At 70.1% G+C, this 22785-nt stretch overlaps 2 protein-coding genes and 2 long non-coding RNA genes across 5 annotated transcripts; 3 read left to right on the top strand and 1 right to left on the bottom strand.

Moving 5' to 3' along the window:
- Window positions 1-6342: 6342 nt before the first annotated feature.
- On the top strand, window positions 6343-6918 carry LOC309600487. Its single transcript, XR_014230435.1, has 3 exons — window positions 6343-6411; window positions 6631-6677; window positions 6839-6918. It is a non-coding gene; the product is annotated as an uncharacterized lncRNA (long non-coding RNA).
- Window positions 6919-12174: 5256 nt separating this feature from the next.
- LOC309600742 lies at window positions 12175-13078 on the top strand. Its single transcript, XR_014230458.1, has 3 exons — window positions 12175-12287; window positions 12720-12836; window positions 13056-13078. It is a non-coding gene; the product is annotated as an uncharacterized lncRNA (long non-coding RNA).
- A 645-nt stretch (window positions 13079-13723) lies between these two features.
- Window positions 13724-17971, top strand: APH1A (aph-1 homolog A, gamma-secretase subunit). Of its 2 annotated transcripts, XM_082332870.1 has the most exons (7): window positions 13724-13848; window positions 15395-15565; window positions 15806-15879; window positions 16127-16249; window positions 16402-16529; window positions 16927-17050; window positions 17339-17971. In XM_082332870.1, exons 1-7 carry the CDS (start codon window positions 13736-13738, stop codon window positions 17401-17403), a joined length of 798 nt encoding a protein of 265 aa, XP_082188996.1. In that variant the 5' UTR covers window positions 13724-13735; the 3' UTR covers window positions 17404-17971. The 2 variants fall into 2 exon arrangements, 1 of the variants encoding a protein (XP_082188996.1); XR_014230434.1 differs by lacking the exon at window positions 17339-17971 and having other exon boundaries at window positions 16402-16729; window positions 16927-17007.
- Window positions 17972-18548: 577 nt separating this feature from the next.
- Window positions 18549-22681, bottom strand: CA14 (carbonic anhydrase 14; the record flags this gene model as incomplete). Its single annotated transcript, XM_082332765.1, has 9 exons — window positions 18549-18637; window positions 18850-18976; window positions 19071-19228; window positions 19336-19402; window positions 19483-19578; window positions 20881-21026; window positions 21109-21288; window positions 22524-22544; window positions 22630-22681. 9 exons carry the CDS (start codon window positions 22679-22681, stop codon window positions 18549-18551), a joined length of 936 nt encoding a protein of 311 aa, XP_082188891.1.
- Between the last annotated feature and the right edge of the window lie 104 nt (window positions 22682-22785).

Here is a 22785-nt window from a genome sequence, read left to right as displayed (position 1 = left end):
TGCCTCAGCATCTGCCACCTCCGCCACCTCCGCCGCCCCACACCGATGGGTAAGGAGTGTGGCACAGGCGGGGGACGTCCCACCATGTCCCCGCTGTCCCCCACTGTCCTCTCCATCTCGCTGTGATCCCTCCATCCCCACTCCCCCTCCATCCCCAATGCCCCTCCATCCTCCTCCCTCCTCCCTCATCCTCCTCCACCCCCTCCGGCCCCCTCGGCCCCCTCCAGCCCCACGCTAGGGACACGTCTCCCCGCTCTGTCCCCTCCAGGCCACCAGCCCGGGACCCCGATGGCACCAGCGTCGCAGGAGGTTGAGGTGAGGCCGTGCGGCCCCCGGCTGCCCCAAAGCTGGGCTGGGGCCTCCGGGCTGGCGGGGAGGCGGCGTCCCCCGGCTCGGGGAGCGCAGGCGGCGGGGGCCGGCGGCAGCAGAGGGGGAACTGGGGGTGCGGGCGGCTCTGACGGCGCGGTCGCCCGCAGGAGGAGCTGAAGTACGCCCAGCTGATCTTCGCCGCCCCGGCAGGGCCCCGGCCGTGAGCTGGAGGCGGGTGCCGAGCCCACCCCCGCGGCTCGTCCCTCCGTGCCCGAAACCCCCCGCTATCGGCGTGCGACCCCCCCGGGGCGCTGGGGCTGCTCCCCGCGCCGTGCCGCAGCGGCTGAAATAAAGAGCTTTGGGCTTCGGCAGCGTCCCGGGGCTGAATTCCAAGGGATTTGCTGGCTTGGGGCTGAGAACCGCTCCTCGTGGCTGGACGCGAGGATGTCCAACTTGGAAAAACTGGGGAAAGAAAACTGTGTGGTACCCGCAGGGCGGAGATGCCGCTAAGGGAGCTGGATAAAATGTGCTGGAAGGCGAGGGAGGGGGCCAAGAAACCCTTGGCACCAGACCCTGCTGCTCTTGCGCGGCTGCCATCGCATCGGTGCCCGGCTGGAGCATCCCCGGCGGCATCCCGCCTCTCGGTGGGGCGAGGGACGGCCCTGGGGGCCGGGGGCACCGGGGAAACGCGAGGGCGGATTGGGAGGGGTGTTTCTGGCCGGAGGAATAAAACGCTCTGGTTACGGTCAGTTTTTTCCTTTTACCTTTGCTCTTACTGGCTTTTCCTGTCTCGCGCCACAGAGCAAAAGCATCGCAATGCAAAGAGCAGCCAAAGAAAGCAGCCAAACCAGCGTCTTTGCCGTTTCCCATTCACAGCTTTGGGGTATTTTTCGCTGCCCTGGGTGAGGCCGGGCGGGGGACGGTGGGGACCGGTGCCAGCGCTGGCAAAACGTGGTCCCCCTGAGCGGGCAAAGGAAATCTTGGGTGCCTAACCCAGCCTCGCCCCCGCGTTTGAGGCTTTTGGAAGCAGCCGGGCTGCTTCTGAGCTGCGGCTGCCGTGCGAAGGGCCGGGGCTCAGGCTGGGGAGCCGCGGCGCTCCCCCAGGGAGGGTTTGGGGGGGACAGGCGAGGCCTGGGAGCCGGACCCGGGCGCGAGCCGACGCCTGGGCGAGCTTTACCCTCGGCTTTTGGGCGACGCGAGCGGCGGCCGGCGCCTTGGGGGATGCTCCAGGCGGCAGCCCAGGGATGCGGCAGCAGCGTCTGCAGCAGCACCGCCAGGCAAACGGGAGCTGTCTGCCCGGGCGGCTGGGGTTTTCCCCCCAGGGAAACGCCGGAGGCAACTCTGGATGCGAGGGGTGCTGGGTTTTGAGCAGAGCACCGTTCCGAAGCTGTAAATGTCTGTCTGTCTGCCTCGTGCGCCGGGGGCTGGGGAAGCGGTTTCACCTCCCGGCTGGGTCTCCCGGGTGGGCGTGCGGGTGGCCGGGGGAGGCGAGGCGAGAGCCGGGGCGAAGGGGCTGCGAGGGGGCCCCGGAGCGGGGGTGGGCTCCGGCCAGGCGCTGTCTGCAGAGCAGGATGGCCAGCTGGAGCAGGAGAAGGAGGGAGACGCAGGACAGCCCCAGGCTCAGCGGCCAGGAAGGGCATCCTTCTGCGGAGGGGAAAGGAGAGGTGACAGAGGGGGAGGCGGTGGGTTTGGTCCCCCTGGAGAGCCGAGCATCCCCGGAACGGGGAGGTGCAGGGCTGGGCAAGGGGGGACGTGCAGGTTTCAAGGCTTTCAGGGCAGGGGGACCCCAGTGAGGAGACGGGAAGGGGCCGAGGGATTTCCGAAATGGGGCTTCAGGAGGACGAAGTGGGACGTGGGGCTTTCCGAAATGCGGCAAGGCTGGGAGAAGTGGGGTGCAGGGGGTGGGGGGAGGCCGGGATCCGCAGGGGGCTGGGGGGGATGGACTAATTACCCTGCCCGGCTCCTTTGCCGATGGCGACGCTGGCGGTCCTGTTCGTGCCGCTCTGCAGGGCCGTGCACGTCGCAGCCCCGTGCCACCGCTCGGCCGGGAGCCAGGCGATGCTCCAGGCGCTGAGGACGCCACGCTCGTCCACGGCCGCCGCCGTCACCGGCGTCTCCTGCCCGCCGGGCTGCCAGCGCACGGTGTCCCAGCCCGGAGGGAGGTCGTGGAGGCGGCAGAGCAGGGGGATGGCGGCCAGGGGCTGCCCGGGCTCCTCTGCGTCAACGGGCACCAGGATGGAGAGCTGGGGCTGGGTGGCATCTGAAGAGGGAAAGTGGGTGCCGCGGGGTGGCAGAAGCCTCCCCGGGGATGTCCCCAGCCCCACGCGACCGGCCGGGCACTCACCGGTGACGACGAGCCTGGTCCCGTTCCCAAATGAGAGGAAGAAGGTGTGGAAGCTGCAGTAATAAACCCCGGAGTCCTCCCTCTGCGCGGGGCTGATGGCCAGGGAAAAATCGTACTCGTTTTCCATCCTCCCCGAGTATTTTCCCTTCGGAGAGGAGAACTTTGTGGTCTGGTAAATCCAGTGCAAACTGCCGCCTGGCTTCTCCTTGTACCAGTTCACGTGGCTGCCGCGGTCCCAGATGCGACAGCTCAGGTTCGCCGTCTGTCCGGGGAGCAGCCAGAGCTGCCGCGGGCTTTGCTGGACCCCCGTGCCCTCTGCCGAGGCACCTCCTGCACGGGGGGAGCGGCTGTGAGTGGGATTCTCTGCACTGGGGGCTTTCCCATCCAGCGCCTTCAAGGCGTTTGGGGGCAAAACCCCCCCAGCGGCGCATGGGGCGCGGGTCGGGGGCTCTGGAGCGGGCACGTACCTGGCAGGAGGAGCAGGAGGGTCCCCAGGAGCGCGGAGGACATGCTGGCCAAAGCCCTTTTGCTGGGGAGCTTTTTCTCGGCCTCCGCGGCTGGGGGGCTCTGAAGGCCGAGCCCCGCCGGGGGTTTGGCAGCCGCACGCCCCGCGGGCGCTCGGAGGAGGCAGCCCAGGAGCTGGCCCTGCCCCGGGCGGGACGGGGGGGTCCCCCACGTGTCCCCCCGCCGCGCGGGGCTTTCCAGCCTCGGCAGCCTCCGTGGCTGATGGAAACGGGGTGGCGACGGCGGCTTTGCCCCCCGTCCCCTGCCCACGGGCCCTTTCTGGGCTGGGTTTGGCGCAGGGTGATGGCGGAGGGGGTTGCGGGTCCCAGGGATCCTCCGGCCTGGGGGCCGGTTGGGGGCTTGGGGGGCCGGAGAGGGGGGGTTTGGGGAGGGACCCGAGCGCCCTGCTCTCGCTTGCCAAATGGGATTTCAAGGCCAGCTCCGTGTTGCACCGAGGGTTCTCATGCCCCCGCCCGAGCCCGCGCGGACCCCGGGCTTCGTCGTCCCCTGGGTTTCTGCTCTCCCGGGCCAACGTTTTGCTCGCCCTGGGTCTTTGGGCTGGATTTCCCCAGGCGCCCGCATGGGAGCCACCGGGAATCGCCCCCGGAGCACGGCCTCCCCCTCCAGCAGGAGCATCTCTCGCTCCTGCAATGCCCAGCAGCTATTCTTCCGCCCTTCTGCAGCAGCTGCAGGCTTTGCTCGAGCTGGAGATGGCTGCGGTCGGCCTCGCTGCTGCATTTTCTCACTTCGACGGGGTTTCTTGCCACCAAACAGCTTCCCCCCCGCCAGCACTGGGCCTTTGTGCTGCTTTTCGGCGCCGGTTTGGCCGAGGGCCCCGTGTGCCCAACCGCAGCAGGAAAGGCGGTGGCAGGGCTGGGGGCTGGGAAGGGCTTTGCAGTGTTCGGTCCCTTGGAAGGGCGTTTTGGGGCGGTGGGGGGCGGCTGGGGGTGGCGGGGGAGACGCTCCACCAACCGCTGCCGGGAATTGCCCCCAAGCCAGGGGCGGGGATGGGATTTCTGTGGTTTCAGCGCGTCTGGGACTCGGCCGGCGTTGGAAGGCTGCACCCAGCCCCAGTCCGCCTGGCCGGGGCCGTCTCCGTCCCCCAGCATCGCCCAGATGCTTCCCCCGCCAGGTTTCCCCCCAGCCTGGTGCCAGGCAGCGCCCGGCTCCGGACCTGCAGCCTCTCGCCCCGCTTTTGCATCCAGAAACGATTTCCTCTCCATTGCGGAGGCCGTGGAGGGGGGTTCAGCATGCCCTCGGCGCAGGGCATCGCCCGGCCGGGTTTATTCCCCCACGATGCTCCCAGAGCCCCAAGTTGGACTCGGGGGCTTGGAAAGCGGGGGGTGAGGGCGGCCGGTGGCATCTCAGCCCCAGCGCCCAAGCGTCCGCCACGTCCCCGGTGACGAAGGCAGCGGGGTGGGGGGATGTCGCTGCCCAGGGCCCCGTGGTTTCGGCGGCGGCGGCAGCGGCAGCTCTGCAGAAGGGCTCGGCCCTGGGGAGGAGCTGGACCCCAGCGCAGCACGGGCCCGCGATGGCAGCCGGGGGCTCGCTGGCCCCCGCGGGGCTGCTGTGGCTCTGCCTGGGTGGGTGGCAGGGCCGGGGCTGGGGGAGCGCGGCCAGGCCCGGGGCTGGGGAGATTTCTGGGCTTTTTGGAGCAACTGGCTGCTGGGGGTGGCGGGGGCTACGGCGGGGCCGGGCTGAGCCCCCGCTTGGTCCCCGCAGCCCCGGCAGCGCTGCTGAGGCTGCGCCAGCCCCAGCCCGTCCTGGTTGTGGAGCCCGGGGAGCCGGTGCGGATCGGCTGCGAGGCCAGCGAGGACACGGAGAGCAGCAGCAATGTGCTGTGGTACCGGCGCGGCGGCAGGGACGGACCCCAGCAGGTCCTGCATTGCTGGACCTGGAAAAAGGGGGGGTTCTCCTGCGAGTACGGGCGGCACAAAATCACCCTGCACATCGCCAACGCCAGCCCCGAGGACACCGGCATCTACCTGTGTGCCTACAACAATGGAAACCGCCTGGTTTTCGGCAGCGGCACTGCGCTGCTGGTGGGAGGTAGGACGGCGACATTGCCGGGGTGGGACCGCCATGTCACCCCCATGTCCCTCATCCCCTGCTGTCACCCACTGTGCTCTCCAGCATCCTCCACTCCCCTCCAGCACCCTCTATCCCCATCCACCACCCGCTCTGTACCCGTCCATCCCCTCCGTCCCCTCCGTCCCCTTCATCCCCTCTGTCCCTCTCTGTCCCCTCCATCCCCTCTGTCCCTTCCGTCCCCCTCCATCCCCTCCGTCCCCTCCGTCCCCTCTGTCCCCTCCATCCCCTCTGTCCCTTCCGTCCCCCTCCATCCCCTCCGTCCCCTCCGTCCCCTCCATCCCCTCCATCCCCTCCATCCCTTCCATCCCCTCCATCCCCTCCGTCCCCTCCGTCCCCTCTGTCCCCTCCATCCCCTCTGTCCCTTCCGTCCCCCTCCATCCCCTCCGTCCCCTCCGTCCCCTCCATCCCCTCCATCCCCTCCATCCCCTCCGTCCCCTCCGTCCCCTCCACCCCGGCTCCGTGCCCACCCCAGACCCCGCTGCAGCCCCTCTCCCTGTTGCAGACAGTTGGACGGCCGCGAGCTGGGTGCGGGTGCTGGCTCCCGGCAGGGACCCCTGGGACCCCCCCAGCCTGGTCTGTGCCGTGGGTGCCAGCGCCGGCCCCGTCCTTGTGTCCTGGCCGGGGGGCATCGGGGGGGTGCTGGGGCTGGGGGCCAGCGTGGAGCCGTTCCAGAGCACCGTGGGCCTGGCCGGGGGGGCCGGGGGGCTCTGCGAGGTGCGCTTCAACGCCTCGGGGCCCCCCGTCCGCAGGAGCATGGAGCTGCGTGAGGCCGCGGGTGAGTGCAGGGACCCCCCAGCTGGGTCACCCCTGGGGAAACTGAGGCAGCGGGACGGCTTGGCCGCAGGGCAAGGGGACGGTGGGGGGTGGTGGGGGCTGATGGTGGGGGCTGTTGGGGGCTGATGGTGGGGAATGATGATGGTGGGGGATGTTGGGGCAGTGTTGGGGGATGATGATGGGGGGGTGTTGGGGGATGATGGTGGGGGATGATCGGGGCTGATGGGGGGCTTTGGGGGGGACGATGGGACGAGTCAGCCCCTCTCGCCCAGGCTGCTCCTCCCTGAGCCCCACCACCTGGCGTGTAGCCGAGGTCGGGGTGCTGCTGCTGCTCAGCCTCTGCCTCAGCATCTGCCACCTCCGCCGCCTCCGCCGCCCCACGCCGATGGGTAAGGAGTGTGGCACAGGCGGGGGACGTCCCACCATGTCCCCGCTGTCCCCCGCTGTCCTCTCCATCTCGCTGTGATCCCTCCATCCCCACTCCCCCTCCATCCCCAATGCCCCTCCGTCCTCCTCCCTCCTCCCTCATCCTTCTCCACCCCCTCCGGCCCCCTCGGCCCCCTCCAGCCCCACGCTAGGGACACGTCTCCCCGCTCTGTCCCCTCCAGGCCACCAGCCCGGGACCCCGATGGCACCAGCGTCGCAGGAGGTTGAGGTGAGGCCGTGCGGCCCCCGGCTGCCCCAAAGCTGGGCTGGGGCCTCCGGGCTGGCGGGGAGGCGGCGTCCCCCGGCTCGGGGAGCGCAGGCGGCGGGGGCCGGCGGCAGCAGAGGGGGAACTGGGGGTGCGGGCGGCTCTGACGGCGCGGTCGCCCGCAGGAGGAGCTGAAGTACGCCCAGCTGATCTTCGCCGCCCCGGCAGGGCCCCGGCCGTGAGCCGGAGGCGGGTGCCGAGCCCACCCCCGCGGCTCATCCCTCCGTGCCCGAAACCCCCCGCTATCGGCGTGCGACCCCCCCGGGGCGCTGGGGCTGCTCCCCGCGCCGTGCCGCAGCGGCTGAAATAAAGAGCTTTGGGCTTCGGCAGCGTCCCGGGGCTGAATTCCAAGGGATTTGCTGGCTTGGGGCTGAGAACAGCTCCTCGTGGCTGGACGCGAGGATGTCCAACTTGGAAAAACTGGGGAAAGAAAACTGTGTGGCACCCGCAGGGCGGAGATGCCGCTAAGGGAGCTGGATAAAATGTGCTGGAAGGCGAGGGAGGGGGCCAAGAAACCCTTGGCACCAGACCCTGCTGCTCTTGTGCGGCTGCCATCGCATCGGTGCCCGGCTGGAGCATCCCCGGCGGCATCCCGCCTCTCGGTGGGGCGAGGGACGGCCCTCGGGGCCGGGGGCACCGGGGAAACGCGAGGGCGGATTGGGAGGGGTGTTTCTGGCCGGAGGAATAAAACGCTCTGGTTACGGTCAGTTTTTTCCTTTTACCTTTGCTCTTACTGGCTTTTCCTGTCTCGCGCCACAGAGCAAAAGCATCGCAATGCAAAGAGCAGCCAAAGAAAGCAGCCAAACCAGCGTCTTTGCCGTTTCCCATTCACAGCTTTGGGGTATTTTTCGCTGCCCTGGGTGAGGCCGGGCGGGGGACGGTGGGGACCGGTGCCAGCGCTGGCAAAACGTGGTCCCCCTGAGCGGGCAAAGGAAATCTTGGGTGCCTAACCCAGCCTCGCCCCCGCGTTTGAGGCTTTTGGAAGCAGCCGGGCTGCTTCTGAGCTGCGGCTGCCGTGCGAAGGGCCGGGGCTCAGGCTGGGGAGCCGCGGCGCTCCCCCAGAGAGGGTTTGGGGGGGACAGGCGAGGCCTGGGAGCCGGACCCGGGCGCGAGCCGACGCCTGGGCGAGCTTTACCCTCGGCTTTTGGGCAACGCGAGCGGCGGCCGGCGCCTTGGGGGATGCTCCAGGCGGCAGCCCAGGGATGCGGCAGCAGCGTCTGCAGCAGCACCGCCAGGCAAACGGGAGCTGTCTGCCCGGGCGGCTGGGGTTTTCCCCCCAGGGAAACGCCGGAGGCAACTCTGGATGCGAGGGGTGCTGGGTTTTGAGCAGAGCACCGTTCCGAAGCTGTAAATGTCTGTCTGTCTGCCTCGTGCGCCGGGGGCTGGGGAAGCGGTTTCACCTCCCGGCTGGGTCTCCCGGGTGGGCGTGCGGGTGGCCGGGGGAGGCAAGGCGAGAGCCGGGGCGAAGGGGCTGCGAGGGGGCCCCGGAGCGGGGGTGGGCTCCGGCCAGGCGCTGTCTGCAGAGCAGGATGGCCAGCTGGAGCAGGAGAAGGAGGGAGACGCAGGACAGCCCCAGGCTCAGCGGCCAGGAAGGGCATCCTTCTGCGGAGGGGAAAGGAGAGGTGACAGAGGGGGAGGCGGTGGGTTTGGTCCCCCTGGAGAGCCGAGCATCCCCGGAACGGGGAGGTGCAGGGCTGGGCAAGGGGGGACGTGCAGGTTTCAAGGCTTTCAGGGCAGGGGGACCCCAGTGAGGAGACGGGAAGGGGCCGAGGGATTTCCGAAATGGGGCTTCAGGAGGACGAAGTGGGACGTGGGGCTTTCCGAAATGCGGCAAGGCTGGGAGAAGTGGGGTGCAGGGGGTGGGGGGAGGCCGGGATCCGCAGGGGGCTGGGGGGGATGGACTAATTACCCTGCCCGGCTCCTTTGCCGATGGCGACGCTGGCGGTCCTGTTCGTGCCGCTCTGCAGGGCCGTGCACGTCGCAGCCCCGTGCCACCGCTCGGCCGGGAGCCAGGCGATGCTCCAGGCGCTGAGGACGCCACGCTCGTCCACGGCCGCCGCCGTCACCGGCGTCTCCTGCCCGCCGGGCTGCCAGCGCACGGTGTCCCAGCCCGGAGGGAGGTCGTGGAGGCGGCAGAGCAGGGGGATGGCGGCCAGGGGCTGCCCGGGCTCCTCTGCGTCAACGGGCACCAGGATGGAGAGCTGGGGCTGGGTGGCATCTGAAGAGGGAAAGTGGGTGCCGCGGGGTGGCAGAAGCCTCCCCGGGGATGTCCCCAGCCCCACGCGACCGGCCGGGCACTCACCGGTGACGACGAGCCTGGTCCCGCTCCCAAATGAGAGGAAGAAGGTGTGGAAGCTGCAGTAATAAACCCCGGAGTCCTCCCTCTGCGCGGAGCTGATGGCCAGGGAAAAATCGTACTCGTTTTCCATCCTCCCCGAGTATTTTCCCTTCGGAGAGGAGAACTTTGTGGTCTGGTAAATCCAGTGCAAACTGCCGCCTGGCTTCTCCTTGTACCAGTTCACGTGGCTGCCGCGGTCCCAGATGCGACAGCTCAGGTTCGCCGTCTGTCCGGGGAGCAGCCAGAGCTGCCGCGGGCTTTGCTGGACCCCCGTGCCCTCTGCCGAGGCACCTCCTGCACGGGGGGAGCGGCTGTGAGTGGGATTCTCTGCACTGGGGGCTTTCCCATCCAGCGCCTTCAAGGCGTTTGGGGGCAAAACCCCCCCAGCGGCGCATGGGGCGCGGGTCGGGGGCTCTGGAGCGGGCACGTACCTGGCAGGAGGAGCAGGAGGGTCCCCAGGAGCGCGGAGGACATGCTGGCCAAAGCCCTTTTGCCGGGGAGCTTTTTCTCGGCCTCCGCGGCTGGGGGGCTCTGAAGGCCGAGCCCCGCCGGGGGTTTGGCAGCCGCACGCCCCGCGGGCGCTCGGAGGAGGCAGCCCAGGAGCTGGCCCTGCCCCGGGCGGGACGGGGGGGTCCCCCACGTGTCCCCCCGCCGCGCGGGGCTTTCCAGCCTCGGCAGCCTCCGTGGCTGATGGCAACGGGGTGGCGACGGCGGCTTTGCCCCCCGTCCCCTGCCCACGGGCCCTTTCTGGGCTGGGTTTGGCGCAGGGTGATGGCGGAGGGGGTTGCGGGTCCCAGGGATCCTCCGGCCTGGGGGCCGGTTGGGGGCTTGGGGGGCCGGAGAGGGGGGGTTTGGGGAGGGACCCGAGCGCCCTGCTCTCGCTTGCCAAATGGGATTTCAAGGCCAGCTCCGTGTTGCACCGAGGGTTCTCATGCCCCCGCCCGAGCCCGCGCGGACCCCGGGCTTCGTCGTCCCCTGGGTTTCTGCTCTCCCGGGCCAACGTTTTGCTCGCCCTGGGTCTTTGGGCTGGATTTCCCCAGGCGCCCGCATGGGAGCCACCGGGAATCGCCCCCGGAGCACGGCCTCCCCCTCCAGCAGGAGCATCTCTCGCTCCTGCAATGCCCAGCAGCTATTCTTCCGCCCTTCTGCAGCAGCTGCAGGCTTTGCTCGAGCTGGAGATGGCTGCGGTCGGCCTCGCTGCTGCATTTTCTCACTTCGACGGGGTTTCTTGCCACCAAACAGCTTCCCCCCCGCCAGCACTGGGCCTTTGTGCTGCTTTTCGGCGCCGGTTTGGCCGAGGGCCCCGTGTGCCCAACCGCAGCAGGAAAGGCGGTGGCAGGGCTGGGGGCTGGGAAGGGCTTTGCAGTGTTCGGTCCCTTGGAAGGGCGTTTTGGGGCGGTGGGGGGCGGCTGGGGGTGGCGGGGGAGACGCTCCACCAACCGCTGCCGGGAATTGCCCCCAAGCCAGGGGCGGGGATGGGATTTCTGTGGTTTCAGCGCGTCTGGGACTCGGCCGGCGTTGGAAGGCTGCACCCAGCCCCAGTCCGCCTGGCCGGGGCCGTCTCCGTCCCCCAGCATCGCCCAGATGCTTCCCCCGCCAGGTTTCCCCCCAGCCTGGTGCCAGGCAGCGCCCGGCTCCGGACCTGCAGCCTCTCGCCCCGCTTTTGCATCCAGAAACGATTTCCTCTCCATTGCGGAGGCCGTGGAGGGGGGTTCAGCATGCCCTCGGCGCAGGGCATCGCCCGGCCGGGTTTGTTCCCCCACGATGCTCCCAAAGCCCCAAGTTGGACTCGGGGGCTTGGAAAGCGGGGGGTGAGGGCGGCCGGTGGCATCTCAGCCCCAGCGCCCAAGCGTCCGCCACGTCCCCGGTGACGAAGGCAGCGGGGTGGGGGGATGTCGCTGCCCAGGGCCCCGTGGTTTCGGCGGCGGCGGCAGCGGCAGCTCTGCAGAAGGGCTCGGCCCTGGGGAGGAGCTGGACCCCAGCGCAGCACGGGCCCGCGATGGCAGCCGGGGGCTCGCTGGCCCCCGCGGGGCTGCTGTGGCTCTGCCTGGGTGGGTGGCAGGGCCGGGGCTGGGGGAGCGCGGCCAGGCCCGGGGCTGGGGAGATTTCTGGGCTTTTTGGAGCAACTGGCTGCTGGGGGTGGCGGGGGCTACGGCGGGGCCGGGCTGAGCCCCCGCTTGGTCCCCGCAGCCCCGGCAGCGCTGCTGAGGCTGCGCCAGCCCCAGCCCGTCCTGGTTGTGGAGCCCGGGGAGCCGGTGCGGATCGGCTGCGAGGCCAGCGAGGACACGGAGAGCAGAGGCAATGTGCTGTGGTACCGGCGCGGCGGCAGGGACGGACCCCAGCAGGTCCTGCATTGCTTGAGTGAGAGAAAGGGGGGGTTCTCCTGCGAGTACGGGCGGCACAAAATCACCCTGCACATCGCCAACGCCAGCCCCGAGGACACCGGCATCTACCTGTGTGCCTACAACAATGGAAACCGCCTGGTTTTCGGCAGTGGCACTGCGCTGCTGGTGGGAGGTAGGACGGCGACATTGCCGGGGTGGGACCGCCATGTCACCCCCATGTCCCTCATCCCCTGCTGTCACCCACTGTGCTGTCCAGCATCCCCCACTCCCCTCCAGCACCCTCTATCCCCATCCACCACCCGCTCTGTACCCGTCCATCCCCTCCGTCCCCTCCGTCCCCTCCGTCCCCTCCATCCCCTCCATCCCTTCCATCCCCCTCCATCCCCTCCATCCCCTCCGTCCCCTCCACCCCCCTCCATCCCCTCCGTCCCCTCCACTCCCCTCCTTCCCCTCCGTCCCCTCCATCCCCTCTGTCCCTCTCTGTCCCCCTCCATCCCCTCCATCCCCTCCATCCCCTCCATCCCCTCCATCCCCTCCGTCCCCTCTGTCCCCTCCGTCCCCTCCACCCCGGCTCCGTGCCCACCCCAGACCCCGCTGCAGCCCCTCTCCCTGTTGCAGACAGTTGGACGGCCGCGAGCTGGGTGCGGGTGCTGGCTCCCCGCAGGGACCCCTGGGACCCCCCCAGCCTGGTCTGTGCCGTGGGTGCCAGCGCCGGCCCCGTCCTTGTCTCCTGGCCGGGGGGGATCGGGGGGGTGCTGGGGCTGGGGGCCAGCGTGGAGCCGTTCAACAGCACCGTGGGCCTGGCCGGGGGGGCCGGGGGGCTCTGCGAGGTGCGCTTCAACGCCTCGGGGCCCCCCGTCCGCAGGAGCATGGAGCTGCGTGAGGCCGCGGGTGAGTGCAGGGACCCCCCAGCTGGGTCACCCCTGGGGAAACTGAGGCAGCGGGGACGGCTTGGCCGCAGGGCGAGGGGACGGTGGGGGCTGTTGGGGGCTGATGGTGGGGGATGATGATGGTGGGGGATGATGGGACAGTGTTGGGGGATGATGATGGGGGGGTGTTGGGGGCTGATGGTGGGGGCTGATGGGGGCTGATGGGGGGGTGTTGGGGGATGATGGTGGGGGCTGTTGGGGGCTGATGGTGGGGGATGATGATGGTGGGGGATGATGGGGCAGTGTTGGGGGATGATGATGGGGGGGTGTTGGGGGATGATGGTGGGGGCTGTTGGGGGCTGATGGGGGGGTGTTGGGGGCTGATGGTGGGGGCTGTTGGGGGTGTGGGGGGCTTTGGGGGGGACGATGGGACGAGTCAGCCCCTCTCGCCCAGGCTGCTCCTCCCTGAGCCCCACCACCTGGGTCGTAGCCGGGGTCAGGGTGCTGCTGCTGCTCAGCCTCTGCCTCAGCATCTGCCACCTCCGCCGCCTCCGCCGCCCCACGCCGATGGGTAAGGAGTGTGGCACAGGCGGGCGACGTCCCACCATGTCCCCGCTGTCCCCCGCTGTCCTCTCCATCTCGCTGTGATCCCTCCATCCCCACTCCCCCTCCATCCCCAATGCCCCTCCGTCCTCCTCCCTCCTCCCTCATCCTCCTCCATCCCCTCCGGCCCCCTCGGCCCCCTCCAGCCCCACGCTAGGGACACGTCTCCCCGCTCTGTCCCCTCCAGGCCACCAGCCCGGGACCCCGATGGCACCAGAGTCACAGTAGGTTGAGGTGAGGCCGTGCGGCCCCCGGCTGCCCCAAAGCTGGGCTGGGGCCTCCGGGCTGGCGGGGAGGCGGCGTCCCCCGGCTCGGGGAGCGCAGGCGGCGGGGGCCGGCGGCAGCAGAGGGGGAACTGGGGGTGCGGGCGGCTCTGACGGCGCGGTCGCCCGCAGGAGGAGCTGAAGTATGCCCAGCTGATCTTCGCCGCCCCGGCAGGGCCCCGGCCGTGAGCCGGAGGCGGGTGCCGAGCCCACCCCCGCGGCTCGTCCCTCCGTGCCCGAAACCCCCCGCTATCGGCGTGCGACCCCCCCGGGGCGCTGGGGCTGCTCCCCGCGCCGTGCCGCAGCGGCTGAAATAAAGAGCTTTGGGCTTCGGCAGCGTCCCGGGGCAACGGCGCCGTGCGGGCAGCGGGTCCCCAGGCCGCGGCGGCGTCGGGGGAGCTGCGGGGCCCCTGCTCTGGAGGGGATTTTGGGGTGCAGAGGGGCTCCCCCCCCGCTCGGAGCATCCCCGGGGCTGGTCCTACCCCCCCCACTGCCGCAGCGCGGCGCGGCCTCCCGCCGCCAGGCGGCGCTGTCCCCGCCGCGCGGACTACAACTCCCGGCGTGCCCCGCGCGGCCCCGCCCCGCCCCGCCCCGCCCCGCCGCCATGGGGGCCGCCGTCTTCTTCGGCTGCGCCGGCATCGCCTTCGGGCCGGCGCTCGCCCTCGTTCTGCTGACGGTGGCGGCGGAGCCGCTGCGGGTCATCGTCCTGGTGGCGGGGTGAGCCCGGGGGGCCGGGGCCGGGGCCGTCGCGCTGCGGGGGCCGTCGCGCTGCGGGGGCCGTCGCGCTGCGGGGGCCGTCGCGCTGCGGGGGCCGTCGGGCTGCGGGGGCCGTCGGGGGGGGTCGGGGGTATTGAGGGAGGCAGCTGGGGGGGGGTCAGAGAGCACTGAGGGGGGCTGTGGGGGCAGCTGGGGGTGTCCGGGGGTGGAGGCAGCTCTGAGGGGGCTTTCGGGGGGCTGAAGGGGCAGTTCTGGGGCAGTTGGGGGGTGATGGAGCTTTGAGGGGGGGCTGTTGGGGCCGTTTTGGGGCAGCTGAGGGGGTCGGGGAGCATTGAGGGGGCGGTTGGGGGGGTCAGAGAGCATCGAGGGGGGCTGAGGGGGCAGCTGGGAGGGTCCTGGGGGGGCAGGCAGCGCTGAGGGGGCTGTGGGGGCTGTTCTGGGGCAGCTGGGGGGGCCGGAGAGCTTTGAGGGGGGCAGTTGTGGGGCACTCGGGGGGTCTGGGGGCGAGGCAGCTTTGTGGGGGGCTGAGGGGGCAGCTCTGGGGCAGTTTGGGGGTCAGGGAGCTTTGAGGGGTTCTGGGGCTGCTGGGAGGGGCTAGGGGGGCTGTCAGCTCTGAGGGGGCTGTTCTGGGGCAGTTGGGGTGTCCGAGAGCATTGGGGGGCAGTTGGGGGGTCAGAGAGCTTTGAGGGGGGCTGAGGGGGCAGTTCCTGGGCAGAGGGGTGTTGGGGGGGGGCAGGCAGCTCTGGGGGGCTGTGGGGGCCATTGTGGGGCAGCCGGGAGGTCTGGGGCCGGGCAGGCAGCCCGGGGGGTGAGGGCAGAGCTGCGGGGGTGCTGGGGCAGGCAGGGGTGGAGGGGTGTGGGAGAGGGGTGGGGAGGCCGTTCTGGGGTAGGGGAGGGGGCGCCGGGGGGGTTGGCAGCTGAGAGAGGGGGGGCTGGGGTGCAGGCAGCGCTGGGGGGGGCTTCGGGGGCAGGTGGGGGTGTCTGAGAGGGGCAGGCAGCCCCGGGCAGGGGCTGAAGGGGGGGGTCTGGGGTGGGCGGCAGTGCCTGGGGGGGCAGTTTGGGGGGATGCTGGGGGCCGGCTGTGGCTGGGGGGGCTGGGGAGTTTGTCCTGGGGTCACGGCTCCTGCCCCGTCTGCCCGTGTGGGGGATTCGCTGTTTCAAAAAGAGCGAGGGGAGCGGCTCCGAGCCGGCCGTGTCCCGCCACGCTTGGCTTCCTGAGGGCAGACCCGTGTTTAACCTCCGAAGGGCGAAGCACTGAGCGTCCTTCCCCACTTCGCGGGGCAGCAGCTTTCCTCCAAGCAGGTTGCCGCAGCTCTGAGTGCAGAAAGGAGGATTTCGGTTTCTGAATCTGTTTGGTTTTCAGCCGCACGCTTCCTTCGCGTGCGCTCCTCACGTGACGATGACCAGGCAGCCCGCGCTGCCGCCGAAAGCTTCCCCTGCTGAACGCGTGACCCGGAGCCCGGGCAGAGCGAGCCCGCAGCTTGGCGCGTGTTTGCTGCGTGATTCTGAGCTCCGGCGCCTGAGCTTGGCCTTCCTCTCTGCCCAGGGCGTTTTTCTGGCTGGTGTCGCTGCTCCTGGCGTCTCTGATCTGGTTCGTTTCGGTTCATCTCAGCGACCGGGAGGATGCCAAGCTGCAGTACGGCCTCCTCATCTTCGGGGCTGCCGTCTCCGTCCTGCTGCAGGAGGCTTTCCGATTCGCCTACTTCAAGCTGCTGAAGTAAGAGCCTGCCCGGGGGCGGCCCGCTCGTGCCGCGTGGGGCCGGGTGACCTGTGCTGGTAGCTGCCATCCCTCTGCTCTTTGTCCGGGGATCCCCACAAAGCATCTTCCTCGTTAGATCCTGGGAGAGAGCTGTTCCTCCTCGCCCCAGGCTCGTTTATAACCACCCCTTCCCCTCTCCTGCGTGATGAGGCCCCTGTTCCACACTGGCCGCTCACGCTTGCTCTCCCGCCCGAGCAGGAAAGCGGATGAAGGCCTGGCGACGATCAGCGAGGACGGCCGGTCCCCCATCTCCCTCAGGCAGATGGCTTACGGTGAGCACGGACCCGGACAGGGCTTGGGCTGTTGCTGACCTCCCCGCGCTCTTTGCGGCTGCCTGGCAGCAGGATGCTCGGCTATCGGAGACCGGCGGTGGTGTCGAGCCCACCGGGCTAACGCAGCCTTCCCGGTTCCCTTTCCCGCTCTCCTGCCTTTCCCTGAGCCGACGTGCGGAGTCTGGGGCTCGCGGCAGAGGCAGCGTGGCTGCGGTCGCTCTTGGCTGACTCCCTTCTCCCTCCGCAGTTTCGGGCCTGTCCTTCGGCATCATCAGCGGCGTGTTTTCCGTCATTAACATCCTGGCAGACTCCATCGGGCCGGGAATCGTCGGGATCCACGGGGACTCGCCGTACTACTTCATCACGTCCGGTGAGGCTGGGGGCCAGCGCGTGCCGTGGGATCGTGCCCGGCAATGCCGGTTAGAGCCGGAGTCCGGCCCCAGCATGGGGCCCTTCACCGAGGTGAGGAGGAGGAAGGTGGCGGCCAGGTCTGAGGGGGTCTGTGTCGCCCTCTTCCCCCAGCGTTCCTCACCATGGCCCTCGTCCTGCTCCACACCTTCTGGGGAGTGATCTTCTTCGACGCCTGCGAAAAGCGCCGCTACTGGTGCCTGGGGCTGGTGGTTGCCAGTCACCTCCTCACCTCGGGGCTGGTGAGTTTGATGAGCCAGAGCCGACCGGACCTGCACCGAAAGCTGTCCCCGAAGTGAAGCGGTTGTGGCCGTCATCGGACGCCCGTCTGGGCGCGGGGAGGGGATCGCGGGGACGCCCGCTGCTGCGTCAGCCTCCCTAAATCCCTGCCTCCGAGCTTGGGACGAGTCGCGGCACTGCCTGCCCGGGGCAGCCTGTTGGGGTGTGCTCGGGGAAGGCGGGTTAACGAAGGACTGCGGGTCGGAGGGAGGATTAGCGGCTAAGCTTCTGGTGGGAAACCGCTCGGCAGGAGTTTAAGCCAGGCTTACGGGAGCCTGGCTCCCCTTCCCCGCCCCCAGCTGGTTAGGGGGGGCTGTGGCAGGCGGTGACGTTCCTAACGTGGCGCTCTCCGTCCCCCAGACGTTCCTGAACCCCTGGTACGAGGCCAGCCTGGTCCCCATCTTCATCATCACCCTCTGCACGGGCCTCTGGGCCTTCTTCACCGCCGGGGGCTCCTTCCGCAACATCCTCAAGTGCCTCTCCTGTAAGGGGGGGCCGGGCAGGGAGGGGCGATGGGGGGCGTCACCGCTGCGACGCGGGGGCTTTGCTGGTGGGTCTCTGTCCCCTTTTAGGTGTTGGGGGGCTTGGACACGGGTGCAGGGGGGCCCAGAGCTGCTGGGAGGGGGGAGGACGGGTTTTGCCGGCAACCGTCACCCTTTCGCTGAATGGGGGCCGCGTCTCCCGGCTGTCGGGGGCCCCTGCGAACCCACAAACAGGCCCCCGCCCCCCGAACAGCCCTGCTCTCACCCTCTCCCTCCTTCCTGCCCCCCAGGTAAGCAGGAGGACGACAGCAGAGTGATGATGTACTCAGCGCTGCAGGTGCCTTTCGAGGACTGAGCGGCCGCGGCAGCCGCAGCCCTGCCCGCTCGCACTGCCTGCGCTGCCCGCGCCGCTGCCGTACCCAAGTGCCCTCTTCTCGGCAGCTGGAAGATCACGACGCTGCCTTTGCCTCTGCCGTTTGCTCCTCCGGTGCTGCCGCCCGGCCCAGCCCTGGCCCCTCTCTGTGGCACAGAGGCAGCTCCGTGCCCCGGCCCGCTCCGAAGGGGATTTTTGGGGTGCAACCAGTGCTCGTGGGCTCCCGGTTAGTGACTCCGGTAGGCTTTTGTTCCTGACAGGGTATGGCTGCAGGGTGAGCGCGGGGAAGGTGGGAGGGGGGCCGGGCGCCCCGTGGTGCGGCCGGGCTTGCGGGGCTCGGGGCAGGACCCCCCTTCCCTCGCATTTCCCCCCCGGCGGGGCCCTGCCCTCGGTGCTGTTCCCCGCTCGGGCTCGGCGGAAGCGAGGTGACGCTCTTGGGGCGGGGGGTGCTCTGCCCCGCTCACCCCCTTTCCGCTCCCCGCCGGGTCTCGTCTGGGGGCACTCGTTACCCTGCTGTGCAACTGGGAGGGGGGGTAAATTATTTTTTTGATTGAGAGTAAAACCCTTTTAATAGAGCGACGGGTACCACGGCACTGAGGCGACTTCTGTGACGGGGACGGGGGAAGAGGGGTCTCCCCCATCTTGCTCTGCTCCCAGCCCCTGTCCGTGCTTCGGGGGGAGCACCCGGCTCTCCTGGTTTCTCGGGGCTGGCAGGATCCGGCCCCGAAGCCCCTCGGCGAACGGCCCCGTTCCCTCCCCAGAAAAGAGCCGCCGGTGCCGTGGGGTGGGGAAGGGGCTTTATTTCCAGTGGGGCCGGAGCTGCTGCCGCTGTGGGGCTGAGCCCCAGCAGCTCCTCTGGCACGGGCGGAGGGCTGGGGGGCGGCGGCGGGGGTCCGTCACAGCCCGGCCCGGCGTGGGGTTCAAGGGCGGGGGCTGTCATCGGAGGGGCTGCGGCGGGAGGAGGCTTTGAACACGACATCCTGCTCCTGTGCCCTCCTCGCTCTGCGTCGGGGGGGGGGAAAGGGCTGAGGTGAGAGCGACCCTCCCCTGTGGGGGTCCGGACCCTCTCAGTGGGGGGCCTGGACCCCCGGCTGCAGGGGGGTCCCCTCCTCGGGGCGGGAGGCCTCTCACCGCATCCTCTTGGCCGCAAAATGGACGGCGAGGAAGATGCCGAGGCAACCGGAGACGGCGCCAAAGATGATGGCGACGATTTCACCTGCGTGACGCCGCAGAGGGCTCAGGGGGGGCTGGGGGGGCGACCCCCCCCCCCCCCAGCCCCCCCGTCCGGGCTGTACCTGTCGAATACCCCTGGGGCTCTGCAAGAGAAGAGCCGGGGCTCAGCACCGCGTCCCAGCACCAGCTGGGGCTCCGGGAGCCGTTTTGGGGGTGCAGGGGGGCCCTTCCCACCCTCCCCGGCCCGGCTCTCACCCCTGGGGACGGACGCCAGCACCAGCCGCTGGTTGAGCTCCTGCGGGACCCGAAAATTATCCACCAGGCGCCGAGGCTGGGGCTCGGCCGCCGCCGTGGCGTAGAGAGTTCCCTGGAGCTGCTCCAGCTGAAATAGCGGAAGGGGAGTGCTGGGGCTTTTACCCCAAAACCAGGGGCTTTTACCCCAAAACCAGGGGCTTTTACCCCAAAGCGGGTCCCACCTGGGCCGGGCTGATGCGGACGGGGTGCTGGAAGAGGGTCCAGAGGACGCCCTGGAAGCAGGGCGGGGTGGTGAGGGAGCCGTTGTAGCGGTAGTAGAGGTCCAGGCGCGGGGGCAGCAGGTCCTGCACGCTGAAGGAGGGGATGGCCGTCGTCTGTCCTGCGGGGGGGCGCAGGGTGAGGATTTTGGGGGTCTCCCCGCCGCCACCGCGCGTTTTCCCTGCCGTCTCCCTGCGCTACCCCCTCGCTCGCGCGCCGTTCGCTCGCCTGCGTAGCGGATGCTCCCGAGGTGGCTCAGGATGTTGTCGTAGGCGGGGTGGGGGTCAGCACCCACCTGGGGGGGGAGCAAGGAGGGGGTCAGGGCTGGGGGGGGCGGTGTGGGGGGGGGGGGGAGTGTTTTGGGGGTCCGCGTACCTCCAGGAGGACACCGAGCACGGCCAGGCCGCCGGCATGGTGCTGCGCCTCGCTGGCGTTGGCGTAGCGCTCCGCGTCGTAGTGCACCACGTGCATCTGGGGGCGAGAGCGGCTCCGCGCGGGGGGGGGGACGGGGACAGAGCGGGGACACCCCTCCAACCCGCGACCCCCGGGCTGGCGGCCCCCCGCTCACCCCCTCTCCCACGCCCGCTTCCCAGCCCCGGTCCCGCGCCGCTGCCTGCACCCATCCCGGCGCCTTCCGCGGTGGCTGGATCGGCTGCCAGCACCCGGACCTGCTCCTCACCCGTTCCCCCGTCTCTCACCCGGTCCCGTGCTGGTTCCTGCTCCCGTTCCCCACCCCTTTCCCCTTCCTGCACCCATTTCCCGCACCCGGACCCCTTTCCCCTGCCCTTTCCCGTGCATTCTCCCATGCCTGCACCCAATTCCCGCACCCAGAGCCCTCCCTGCACCATTCCTGTGCTGTTTCCCGCGCCCATCCTGCCCCCAGACCCATTTCCCACCCTATTTCCCTGCCAGCTTCCCGTGCCCAGACCCCTTTCCCATTCCCTGCACCCGATTCCTGCACCCAGCCTCCTTCCTGCACCCGTTCCCGTGCCAGTTCCCGCGCTCTGCCCCGTTCCTGCACCCAGCCCCGTTTCCCACGCCATTCCCGTGCTGTTTCCCACCCCCAGTCCCATTTCCCGCACCCTTTCCACGCTGTTTCCCACCCCCAGCTCCCTTCCCGCACCCGTTTCCCACTCCCAAATCAATTTCCCTGCCTGTTTCCTGTGCCCAGACCCCTTTCCCTTTCCCTGCACCCAATTCCGGCACCCAAACTCCTTCTTGCACCCATTCCTGTGCCAGTTCCCACACCCTGCCCCGTTCCTGCGCCCATTTCCCACCCCCAGACCCATTTCCCGCACCATTCCCATGATGTTTCCCACCCCCAGACCCCTTCCCGCACCCATTTCCCACCCCCAGTCCCATTTCCCGCAGCCTTTCCACGCTGTTTTCCATACCCAGCTCCCTTCCCGCACCCATTTCCCCCTCCCAGACCAATTTCCCTGCCTGTTTCCCGTGCCCAGACCCATTTCCCATTCCCTGCACCCGATTCCTGCACCCAGCCTCCTTCCTGCACCCATTCCCGTGCCAGTTCTCGCACCCCGTCCCATTCCCGCACCCATTTCCCACCCCCATTTCCCTGCTTGTTTCCTGCACCTGGACCCATTTCCCGCACCAGGCCCCCTTTTCCCATTCCCGCTCCCATTTCCCGCCCCCATTCCCATTTCCCACCCCCATTCCCATGCCATTTCCCTCACCCATCCCCTCTCCCAGGCCGCAGCTCCCTTTGGGGACCCCCACCCCTTGGGGACCCCCACCCTCGGGGCCACCCCGTACCTCGGCGGGAGCGCGGCGGCCGTCGAGGAGATGCTCGGCGCCGCCATCGCCGCGGCCGGGCCGACCCCAGTGGAAATGGAGCTGCGCGGCGGCGAAGCGGCGGGGCAGCCCCTGCAGCCGCAGGGACGGCGGCAGCGCCAGCACCGCTGCGAGGGGACACTGAGCGGGGCCGGGACGCTTGGGGGGACCCCCCCGCCATCCCAGACCCCCGCCCCGGCACCCGCTCACCGGTGTGGCCGTTGTTGGCGAGGGTGAAGGCCGGGGTGCCGGGGGAGCGGTAGCCCACGGGGCGGATGGGCGGCAGCGAGGGGTCCGGCTGCGCCGCTCGCGTCGCGATATCGATGGGCGACTGGGCCCGGCCCCCGCACGCCGGGTGCCCCTCGGGCCAGTGCTGCTGCCCGTGGGGACCTGGGGGGACCCAGGCGTCGGGGCGGGCCCCCCACCCCCCGCGGGGATGCCGCTTTCCCCGGCACGGCCCCGTGGCCCAAAACGCCCTCGTTTCCCCCAAAACGAGGACACGGGTGACATTCCCAACGTGCTCGGTAATCTGGGGACATTTTTTCCGGCTGGGGGAGCGGGGACAAAGCCGAGGCCGGGGGAGCGGGGGGGGACCCGTGGGGTCCCCGTGGGCCCGGCGGGACGAGGCTTAGCCGGGATTTGGCCGGGGACGGATCCTAATTGGATTTGGCAGCGGGAGCGGGGCCGGAGCCTTACGTAAAGGAGAACAATGGGACCATTGGAGCGCGAGGGGGACCCGGGCGCCCGGGGGGACTGCACCCATCCGTCTCCCTCCCATTTGGGGGACCCAGGTGTTGGGGGGGCTGCACCCATCCGTCTCCCTCCTTTTTGGGGGGACCCAGGTGTCGGGGGGGGCTGCACCCATCCATCTCCCTCCTTTTTGGGGGGACCCAGGTGTTGGGGGGCCCTGCACCCATCCATCTCCCTCCTTTTTGGGGGGACCCAGGTGTTGGGGGGAGCTGCACCCATCCATCTCCCTCCTTTTTGGGGGGACCCAGGTGTTGGGGGGGGCTGCACCCATCCGTCTCCCTCCCATTTGGGGGACCCAGGTGTTGGGGGGCCCTGCACCCATCCATCTCCCTCCCTTTTGGGGGGACCCAGGTGTTGGGGGGGGCTGCACCCATCCATCTCCCTCCTATTTGGGGGACCCAGGTGTCTGGGAGTTGGGTGGGGGGTTATGGGGGGCTGCACCCATCCTATTTGGGGGCTGTCCTTCCTATTTGGGGGACCCAGGTGTCCGGGGAGGGGTCATGGGGGCTGCACCCATCCATCTCCCTCCCATTTGGGGGGACCCTGGTGTTGGGGGGGCTGCACCCATCCATCTCCCTCCCATTTGGGGGGACCCTGGTGTTGGGGGGGCTGCACCCATCCATCTCCCTCCCATTTGGGGGGACCCTGGTGTTGGGGGGGGCCATGGGGGGTCTGCACCCATCCATCTTGTTCCTATACGGGGAGACCCAGGTGCCTGTGGGTGGGGTGGGGGGCACGGGGGGGCTGCACCCATCCAACCCCCTCCCTCCAGGGGGGACCCGGGCGATGCCCCTGGGCTCGGGGTGCGCGGGGGCGGTGGGTTCGGGCTGGGGGAGCAAATGGGGGGGGTCCCGGGGGGGGGGGGTCCCACTCACCCTCGTACGCCCAGTGGGGACCTGGGGGGGGAAGCAGAGGCTCAGGTGGGGGCCCCGGCCCGGGCGCGGGGGCTGCAGCCCGGGGCTCCCGGCCGGGGGCACTCACCGGCGGGCAGGGCGGGGGCCAGGCCCCCCAGCAGCAGGAGGGCGCGCAGCATGGCGGGGGGCCGGGCGCCCCTGCTCCGGCCTTAAATCCCCCCCGGGCCGGGGCCCCGGGGCGGGGGCCGGGGAGGGATGGAGGGGCCATGCCCGGGCCGGGGGG

The sequence above is a fragment of the Platalea leucorodia genome (assembly GCF_965183815.1).
Source record: "Platalea leucorodia genome assembly, chromosome: 24".
Taxonomy (NCBI): domain Eukaryota; kingdom Metazoa; phylum Chordata; class Aves; order Pelecaniformes; family Threskiornithidae; genus Platalea; species Platalea leucorodia.
This window is presented reverse-complemented; position numbering and strand designations above follow the sequence as displayed.

What these genes read in the sequence shown, in the direction of transcription:
- APH1A (XM_082332870.1), top strand. Translation starts at nt 13,736, where the DNA reads ATGGGGGCCGCCGTCTTCTTCGGCTGCGCCGGCATCGCCTTCGGGCCG. An exon ending in GCCTACTTCAAGCTGCTGAA is followed by an intron (nt 15,566 to 15,805) that starts GTAAGAGCCTGC and finishes CCGCCCGAGCAG; the next exon opens with GAAAGCGGATGAAGGCCTGG. An exon ending in GTACTACTTCATCACGTCCG is followed by an intron (nt 16,250 to 16,401) that starts GTGAGGCTGGGG and finishes CTCTTCCCCCAG; the next exon opens with CGTTCCTCACCATGGCCCTC.